General features: G+C 64.7%; 2 protein-coding genes across 2 annotated transcripts; both read left to right on the top strand.

Annotated features, from left to right (window-relative positions):
• Window positions 1-90: 90 nt before the first annotated feature.
• On the top strand, window positions 91-3638 carry LOC113962471 (maestro heat-like repeat-containing protein family member 6). Its single transcript, XM_027673224.1, has 10 exons — window positions 91-282; window positions 372-509; window positions 786-900; window positions 1070-1207; window positions 1451-1663; window positions 1799-1954; window positions 2112-2213; window positions 2606-2708; window positions 2978-3034; window positions 3332-3638. The coding sequence occupies exons 1-10, from the start codon at window positions 113-115 to the stop codon at window positions 3493-3495; spliced, it is 1356 nt and encodes a 451-aa protein (XP_027529025.1). The 5' UTR covers window positions 91-112; the 3' UTR covers window positions 3496-3638.
• Window positions 3639-5928: 2290 nt separating this feature from the next.
• Window positions 5929-9206, top strand: LOC113962472 (the record flags this gene model as incomplete). The annotated part of the gene is made up of 8 exons (XM_027673225.1): window positions 5929-6853; window positions 7096-7160; window positions 7275-7592; window positions 7792-7942; window positions 8243-8307; window positions 8422-8634; window positions 8802-8950; window positions 9100-9206. Coding segments are annotated over exons 1-8 (1183 nt in total), but the record flags the coding sequence as incomplete, so codon positions are not given.
• Between the last annotated feature and the right edge of the window lie 7 nt (window positions 9207-9213).

Raw genomic sequence — 9213 nt, forward strand, 5'->3', positions numbered from 1 at the left:
CGAGTCTCCCCTGGCCTTCCCCTCCCACGCTCGGGCCCTGCCACATGGATGTCTTGGCACTGACTGCTGTGTCCGGGTGGTTCGTCTTCTGCAGGCAACTCTGGCCCTGTGGATGATTGTCCAGGAGCCCCAGTGCCCAGGGCCTTTGATGGACTATTCCCCTCATCTCCTCGTCGATCTGCTCTTCCAAGTCTTCGACAGCACAGAGCAGACGTCAGAGGAGGTCAACACGTTCTGGAGGGGATGCCAGGAGCAGCACGACCTTCCCACCGACCCCAACAGGTGCTCCGTGCCAGTCCTCCCCTCCCTCCCATGCCCTCAGGGCTGGGGCCAGGGCTCCCAGCATGACCTGGGCTTTGCTCTGCACACAGGTTTGCAGTGCTGACCATGAAGGCCCTGCTCTGCTGTCTCCACTGGGAGGATGGGGTGAATTCAGTGGAAGACAATGGTGGCTGGGCCAGGCTCCTCAACGCTCACAGCCGCCGCTACGCAGTGGCCCTGCTGGCCAGGTGAGACCCCCTTGTCCCCGCTGCCCCTGTCCTTTCTGCCTGTGCACGGGGCACCTCCCACAGTGCCCGTGGTCGTGGGCCAGAGGGTCTTGTCACCGAGGGACGGCCGAGCAGAGTGGAGAAGGCTGGGAGAGGCGGGTGCACAGGAGGAGCCGCCTCCCAGAGTGCCCTCGTCCCCTCCTGGGCTGGTGGGGAAAGACCAGGCCTCTGTCAGTCCCTCCCGGGAGAGGTTTGCCCGCCTGGCTCAGGTCCATGATACCTTTTTCCCCTTGCCAGGGAGAAGCGCCATGTCTCCAGGCCCTTGTGTTCCCGCATCACACTCCACCTGCTGGAGCTGCTGAGCAGGGAGGAGCTGTGCTGGGACCTGCCTGCCATGGCATTCCTTGTGGAGGTGAGCCTGCTGGCGAGCGCTGCCTCGCCCAGCTGCCTCCACCTCTCTGCCCTCTGCCAGCCGCAGCTGCCGGGACGGTGCTGCGCCCTGGGCTGCTGCCTGGGCCCAGCCCTGTGCGGGTCCGGGCTCCTGCCGGCTGGGCACCCCGTCACTGCTCCGTGCCTTTCAGGTCCTGGACTGCCTGGACACCAAAGAATGCGGTGACAGGGTCCTGGAGACGCTCTCAAGGAACTTGGGGAGCACCAACAAAAAGCGGCGTCAACTGGCGCTCAGAGTCGTCGTGGCACTCAGCCAGGATCCCGTGATGGTGAGAAGGGGCAGTTGGCTGAAGCCGCGCTGGAATCCTGGGGCAGTCGCTTGGGCTTGGCTGGGCTTCGGGAGCGGTGGCAGCTGCTCCCAACTCTGCTGCTTCCCCGTTCAGCTGCCCGAGTCCCTCGGGACAGGCCTTTGGCCTCCGGGCCACGCGGCAGCACGTGGGGCTGCCCCGTTGGAGCGGGATTGGTGGTGCAGCCGTTCGTGGCTTCACGGCACAGCATTGTGTTCCTCACAGGCCGAGAGCATCTGGAGCCTGAGTGAAAGGCTCGTGCAGCTCCTGGGGGATGCAGACAGAGATGTGGTTTGGATGACCCTCTCTGTGCTCGACCATGTGCTCTGGACCAGTCTCTGGACACGGCGCCACGAGAGAGTCCGCAGCAAAGACCCCCTAATATCCACCCCCACCGGCCTGCAGTTGGCTGAGGCGCTCCGGCCACTCTTTGACCACGTAAGGCTCTGTGCCCCCCCCGCCACGGGCTCTGGGTACTGCTGGGAAACTTTGGTCCCTGGGGATTTTCAGGCCTGTGCCCAGTGGGGCCTGGAGAAGCTGCTGCTGAGCTCTTTTCCTCTTTCTTTCCGCCAGGACGACAGCAGTGTGCGGCAGGGCTCCATGGTCCTCTTCTCTCGTGTGATCAAAGTGATCGAGAGAGAGGGAAAGAGGCCCCTGAAGCCACTCGTGTGCCTGAGCCTGCTGCCGCTCTACTTCCACCGGCACGACGAGAAGGTGCTCGTGAAAAGGGTGAGGACTCGTGGGCTCTGGTGTCCCGTGGGAGGGGGCTGGGCCGCCTCCTGGCCTGGCACCCCCCGGGCTCCAGCCTCCTCCTGGCCTTGGTCCAGGGACAGGGGTCCCGTGCCCTGGGCTGCGCTGCCATGTCCTGGTCTCTGTTGCTCTGCAGGCCTCTCAGGGAGCACTGCTGGCTGTGACCAGGTTCCTGAAGAGGAGGGATCTTGGGCACCTGGTGAACACAGAGGAGCCATGGAGCTTTGGCGAGTGCCTGGTAAGGACGGCCCCAAAGCCCCAGTCCCCCATGCCCAGAGTGTGGGGCTGGCACTGTGCCCCTGCCCACTGCTGCACCCGCCTGTGGGACAGCAGCCTGTGCCCCACACGCTGCTGCCTTCCCTGGGGCGTGCAGGCTCCTCTGCGGGCTCCTCTGCCCCCGAGCCAGGGTGCCGCTGGAGCCCCGGCCCAGCTGGGCTCTGGGGCAGGGCAGTCCCGCCGCTCCCAGGGAGCAGCCAGCCCTCTGCTCCCTCCAAAGCCCGGCCCCAGCGGCTGCTGCCCGGGCCTCAGGGCTGTGCGGGCAGGGGAGGCCAGTGCTGGGCGCAGGCAGCGCCCGGCCAAGGGACAGAGCCCCAGCCAACCCTTCCCTCCATGCCCTGCCGCTCTCTCCAGCTGAAAAAGGACCGAAGACGAGTGGCCAAGTACATGCACCAGGCCCTGCCGTACCTGCGGAGCCCACAGCAGCCCCTGCGAGAGGCAGCCGTCAAGTTCATGGGTGAGCCACAAGGCCGCGGTCCCTCCCCACCCCGCTGCAGCTCGGGCCCAGCCCCGGCTGCTGCAGCGGCAGCAGCATCCGGCCCAGGGATGTGCTGTGGAGTGCCCCGGCGGCTGCTGCTGCCCCGTGCCAGCCCAGCCCTGGGGCACCGCAAGGCAGGAAGGCCCCGGGCTCAACCCTGCCAGGGCAGGAGGGCGTGTGGCCGGGCTGGCAGCGCCGCTGGGGGGGCAGCTGTGCCGCTGGGGCCGTGACAGGATCTGTCTTCCCAGGGATCGCCGGGGGGTACCTGAGGGGACAGCCCAATGAGCTGCAGCTCATCATCGATGGTGAGTGAGGGCACTGGGGGCTGCTGGAGGAGCACAGACCCTGGGCAGGCAGCTGCAATCCTGCCCTGGCTGCGCAGGGCTCTGCTCCCTGCAGGGATGAGGGGTGGCGTGGGCAGAGCAGAGAGACATTTCAGGGCCACGGGGGGTATTGCTGGCCAGCGCCTTCTGCCTGATCCTGCTGGGCCCTGCTCCCTCCTGGCAATGGCAAGAGCTTGGTGGCATGGCCCAGGCAGGAGGGGCTCCTCGCGTCACCACCGATCCGGGCTCTGACCTTGGCTCTGTTCCTCTCTCTTCCAGCCCTTCAAGCCATCACAGACGACAGCAGCCCCACTGTCTCAAGCCTGGCGCTTGAAATCATCCGCTTTGTCGGAAACGTCCAGACAGCTCCCTACCCCAGGTTCCAGCAGCTCCGAGACCAGCTCTGCGGGGCGTGGAACAGCCGGCCTTCTCTGTGGGGCTGAGTCTGCCTGTGCTGCTGCAGCTGTGTGCAGAGTTGATGCAGGCAGCTCTGTCTGTTGGGGCCACCCGAGCCTGTGGGGAAGACACCTCTTCTCTGCAAGCCCTTCCTTTTACCCCAGCGTAGGACTATTCAATAAATATTGTCCCACCCAGAGGCCCAGGAGCTTCTTTTGGGTGCCCGGTGTCCACAGGGCATCGGGGAAGAGGGGAAAAAGGGCCCTTGTGCTCAGCAACACTTGCCCGGCTGTGCGGTGGGGAAGAGCAAGTGCCCAAAAGGCCCTTGGCCTTGGGGGGTTCTGCTGGAGCCTCAACACTTGGGGCAGAGTGGATGGGCAGAGCCTGGAGCTGTGGGAATCCCTGAGAAGCTGGTCCTTGGAGGTGGCCACAAGCCCTGTCCCGGGCAGGAAGCAGCATCTGTGGCCTGCCCGTGTGTTGCTGTCTGGATTGCTGAGGGCTGGGAGGTGCCTCTGGAGCCGGTTCCTCTGGAGCTCCTTCAGGGCTGCGCCGCCGCCGGGCAGGTTGGCGGGGCTGGGGGAGACCCTGAGGGGACGGGGCGCTGGGAGGCCCTGAAGGGATGAGGTGCTGCGGAGGCCCTGCCGGGACAAGGGAGTGGGAAGCCTTGAGGGGAATCCAGGAGGGGCTGGGTGGCAGGAGGCTGCGAGGGGACAGGATGGGCAGAGGAGGCCCTGAGGGGACAGGATGTGAGAAGCCCTGAGGAACTGGGGGGGTAGAGGCCATAAGCAGACCCCAATGCAGCCCCCCGGTTCCCTGCCAGCCGGCAGCTCTGGCGCCTGCCCGGGGCATCTCCCATCTCTGCGGCAGAAGCCCTGGATCCTGGCCAGGAGGGTGGGGACACCCCCAAGGGGGCCAGGCTGGCCTGGCTGGGGACAAGGAGGAGAAGGGGGCCCTGCTGGGGCGCGTCCGCCGGGTGCTGCCGGCGAGGGGCAGGGGCACAGGCAGGGCTGTGGGCCAGCCCAGGCCCCCTGCGGCTGCCCAGCCCACGGGGCTGTGGCCCAGAGCCCGCTGACCCAGAGCTCTGGGCCCGCAGAGCTGCTGCCAGCACGGGGAGGGCGCGGGGCTCCTCGGGCAGGGCTGCGCAGTCGCTGCTGCCCAAGCGGTTCCGCGCCACAGACAACAGCAGCAGGCTGTGCACAGGAGCAGCACCCACAGCGCCTGGGCCTCCTCAGTGAGGCTCCCACACCGGCCACGATGCCAAAAGCGGGGATGCTGTGGGCACAGTCGCACGTGCTTTGGCCAAAGGCTTCAGGAAAAGTGGCCACAGCGGCTTTCTATTGACTGCCCAGCCTCACAGCAACACTGGGCAGCTTCGGGGGCAGCCTGTCATCCTGACTGACTTCCACGGCCGTGCCTGAGGGCAGACTCACCTTCCACACTCAGGCATCCCAAGGCACTGGCACTGGGGCCAGCCTTAGAGACTGGGATGGGACATGAGCCTTGGGCTGCAGCTGCTGAACCTCTCCTCCAGGCAGGCACCTTAAAAACACAGGCGTGGGCTTCTAAACTCCAAATCCAGGCCTTCCTGGAAGGGAAGGAAGAAGCACCAGAAGCTGAAGCCGGGCCTCATACCATGAGGTTCAGGCATGGAGGGAAGTCAGCACTGTGGGCTCTGCTGCAAAAATGGCCCAGGTCACAAGCTCAGGTTTTGCTGCTAGAGGATCCTACTGTGGCCTTGCTGGAGCCCATTCCCTACCAATGCATGGCCCTTCATTGCTCTTGGATCAAGTGTTCTGGACCTGTGGGAACACAGGTGCCCCGTGTCCATGCGAGAGCAGCAACTGGCAGAACACGTCTGCTTCCAGCATTTGTCTTGGCTGCTCCTTCAGTGGGCTGGCACCTTAATCAGAGACACGGAACAGGTTTGCATCCCAGAGTTCTCCCTATCCCCTTCACTTCTCCCCAGTGCTCTGGATATCAGCTGGCAGTCGCAGTCGGACACACAGCACCTGGAGCTTTGAACATCAGACTGGGCAGCTTTTATTTGGCAGAATGCAAGGAAACTTGACAGGATCTCTGAGCAATCTAATCTTCCTGCGAAACTCAGCAACTGACGGTGGTTTTGTGCTGCAGGTCATCACTTCCGTGCACAAATCATTCCCGCGAGGAGAAACTGCTTCTGCCTTCTGACGGATGCCGAGCACTGCCACCAATTGCTCCGGCTACCACTCCCAACGGCCCCCTGCAAGAGCGCAGACATCAGCGCCCGTTGGCTTTGGCCGCCCTCTGGCAGAGAAGTCCCCCAGGGGCACACCTCTTTGGGACAGGAGGCGGGCACCACCCCTGCCAGGACTCGGGGCGCTGGCAGGTCTCCTTGGGCGAGGACTTGCCAGAGCTGCTGATTTTGCTGCAGCCCCGGCCAATGGGGTCAGAGCGGCATTGGTGCCCTTGCCCCCCATATTCCTTCGGTGTGTCACAGCCCCGTGTTTGGGAGGGCCACCAGCCGGGACTTCTGCCAAGGAGCCCGTGCCAGCTCCTGTGGAGGCCCCGTGCCCTTCCCGCTGCGCCCGCGTCGGCAGCCGAGGGGGCTCCTTCTGCTGCTGTGGGCAGGCACAGCAGGGGAGGCTTTGCTTAGTTTTTGAGCTGGGCCTAAAGTTCATGTCCAGCTGTCTTAGATACTTTGGAGAACGGGCTCCTTCCGACCTGGGGCAGGTTGGCCGGGCGGGGGGAGGCCCCAGGGCACGCGGCAGTGTGTCACAGGGCCCTTTGTGACACGGCGGGCATCGCCGATGGCGTGCAACGGGGCAGGGTGTCACAGGGCCCTTTGTGACACGTCATGACATAGTACCGGTGGTGACGTGGCCACGCCTCAGTGCTCCTCGGAGCGTGCGACGGGAGAGACGGGATAGAGCGGTGCTGTGCGGAGCCCCCGTGCAGCCAACTCCTTCCTCCTGACCCGGAGCGTTTTGGAGGCTTTTCTGTGGTGCGAGCGTCCTTGAGGCCAGACCGCGGGACTTGGTGACACGGAGCTTTGGCGAGGTGTCTCCAATCCCTGCGGCCAGTGCCCTTGAGGCCACACCGCAGGACTTGAGAACCCCTACCCTTTCCCAGGGTTTTCTCCCTTTTAGTTGCCCTTGAGGCCAGACCGCAGGACTGGTGACCCGGAAATTTTCCGAGGAGTCTCCAATCCCTGCGGCAGGTGGCCTCCAGGGCAGCCTGCAGGACTTGGGGACGCAGAGATCTTCCGAGGTGTCTCCCTCTTGCAGGTGCCCTCAAGGCCAGACTGTGGGATGGCGGGAAGACGCCTGAGCCTGCACAGGCTCTTCCGCGAGAAGAGGGTTAGCCCTGCGACCGACCCAACACAGCAGCCTGAAGAGGCGGAGCAGTTCCAGCCCCTGCAGGAGGGTGAGTGGCAGAGCTGGGCCGCAGGGCTGGTGGCTGCCGCCAGATGGGCCTCTTCCCATCCCATCCCCTGTGGACATGGTCAGGGAAAGGCAGGGGGGGAAGAGGGGCTGGGACTGGTCTCCCGGCAGCTCCAGGCGCTGGGCATCCTGGGACCGGCCCTGCCTGTGGAGCGCAGGACTGGGCTTGTGTTCTCCGGCCTGTCCCGCAGCCCCTCAGCTCTGACCGCGCTCGCTCTTTGCCAGATCCAGGCCGGCAGCAGACACAAGAGCAGGACCGTGCCCGGGGCCGCTTCCGCAGGGCAGCACAGGTACTTGCAGCCATGGCCACCTGGGCTGGGCCTGCTCTCACTGTTTAGCCTGGCACTGCTGGCGGAGCTCTCCATGGCACATCCCTCTCTTCCCTGCTCTTCCTTCTCCTGCAGGCCTTTCTGAAATTCGTTCCCGTTCGGCGAAGAAAGTACAGGGTCACACCAATTGAGGACACGGCGCAGCCTGACCCCACGCCGAGCGAGCTCCAGGTTGACCCCGATGTCGGCACCGCGTCGACCGATGGCCCAGCAAACCGTGACACCGCGGTGACCGACGACACGACAACCTCCAACGCCGCGCCGCCTGAGCTCACCCCGCAGGCTGACGGTGCAACGACTGAGGGCATCGCAGACGCTGACAGAACACCCGTTCAGCACCTGCCCGATGATCCCAGTCTGGAGGTTCTTGAAGAGGAAGTGATCTCTCTGGAAGTAAGCAGCCTGTGGGCAGGGACAGTCTGGCCCCTCAAGTCAGGTCTGCTGGGCCCCCTAAGCCTTTGAGGCCCTCTCCTGGCCAGACTGTGGGACTTGATGACCTGCAGCGTTCCGAGCACTCCTCTACTGCAAATGCCTTCAAGGCACCTGTGCAGGATTTGGTCCCCCACACATTTCCACGCCATGTCTCCCGCAGGTAGCCATGGAGCCAGGCAGAGGCATGGAGCAGAGACCCCCCTGGGTTTGCAAGCTGGCCTGGGTGAAGAAGGAGGAGAAGGAGAAAAGCCCTAGGCCTGCCCCAGCACAACACCCTGAGGAGGCGGAGCAGTTCCAGCCCCTGCAGGAGGGTGAGTGGCAGAGCTGGGCCACAGGGCTGGTGGCTGCAGCCAGATGGGCCTCTTCCCATCCCATCCCATCCCATCCCATCCCATCCCATCCCATCCCATCCTATCCCATCCCATCCCATCCCATCTCCTGTGGACATGGCCAGGGAAAGGAATGGGGGAAGAGGGCCCGGGGCTGATCCCCCAGCAGCTCCAGGCACTGGGCATCCTGGGGCCGGCCCTGCCTCTGGAGGGCAGGGCTGGGCTGTGTTCTCCGGCCTGTCCCCCAGCCCCTCAGCTCTGACCGCGCTCGCTCTTTGCCAGATCCAGGCCGGCACCGGACACAAGAGCAGGGCCGCGCCCGGGGCCGCTTCCGCAGAGCTCATCAGGTACTTGCAGCCATCCCCCCCTGGGCTGGGCCTGCTCTCACTGCTCAGCCTGGCACCGCTGGCGGAGCTCTCCATGGCACATCCCTCTCTTCCCTGCCCTTTGTTCTCCCGCAGAGGGTGCGGAAATCTGCTCCCGTTCGGCGTAGAAAGGCCGGGACCTCAACAACCAATGTCGTGGCACAGCCTGAGCCCAACCCCACCGAGCTCAAGGCCAAGGCTGACGCCCCAGGGACTGAGGGCATCGCAGACGCGGACAGCACACCCGTTCAGCGCCTGCCCGATGCTCCCAGTCTGCATGTTCCTCAGGAGAGAGTTGTCTCTGCTCAAGTAAGCAGCCTGTGGGCAGGGATTGTGTGGGCCCTCAAGCTTGTTCCGCTGGGCCCCCTCAGCCTTTCAGGCCGGCACAGTGTAGTGGGAGGGGAAGCACTTCTCGGCGGAAGCCGGGAAATTGCTCCCTCTGGCAGCTCTCCAACTCTCCCCTGTGTCCCCTCCAGGTGCCACCTCTGGTGAGGTCCATCCACTCGTGGCTGACCTCCAATGTGTCTGCTGGGCACGTGCTGGATAAGACCCTTCTGGCACTGACCGAGGCACACCCCGTGGATGTCACCATCACCCTCCTGCGCTGTGCTCCCTCATGTGACAGGTACGGGCCCCAGCTGCCTTGAGGGCTCCGGGCTCACCATCATCCCCCTGCCCCTGAAAGCACTGTGGCTCTGTCACTCGGCCCCTGCAGCTGCCCACGTCAGGGCACTGTGGTCCAGATCCCCCTGACGCAGAGCTCTGACTCCACAGAGCTGCTGCAACCATGTGGAGGACCATAGCCTCATCGGGAACCACGCTGCGGAAGGTGCTGCCAACACTGCTCTGCGTGATGGAGGACTGGCCGTGGTACTACACACGCACCTC

The sequence above is a fragment of the Neopelma chrysocephalum genome, unplaced genomic scaffold, assembly GCF_003984885.1.
Source record: "Neopelma chrysocephalum unplaced genomic scaffold, ASM398488v2 Primary Assembly neopelma1_180889, whole genome shotgun sequence".
Classification (NCBI taxonomy): domain Eukaryota; kingdom Metazoa; phylum Chordata; class Aves; order Passeriformes; family Pipridae; genus Neopelma; species Neopelma chrysocephalum.

What these genes read in the sequence shown, in the direction of transcription:
- LOC113962471 (XM_027673224.1), top strand. Translation starts at nt 113, where the DNA reads ATGATTGTCCAGGAGCCCCAGTGCCCAGGGCCTTTGATGGACTATTCC. An exon ending in GGAGCTTTGGCGAGTGCCTG is followed by an intron (nt 2,214 to 2,605) that starts GTAAGGACGGCC and finishes CGCTCTCTCCAG; the next exon opens with CTGAAAAAGGACCGAAGACG. An exon ending in GGCAGCCGTCAAGTTCATGG is followed by an intron (nt 2,709 to 2,977) that starts GTGAGCCACAAG and finishes CTGTCTTCCCAG; the next exon opens with GGATCGCCGGGGGGTACCTG.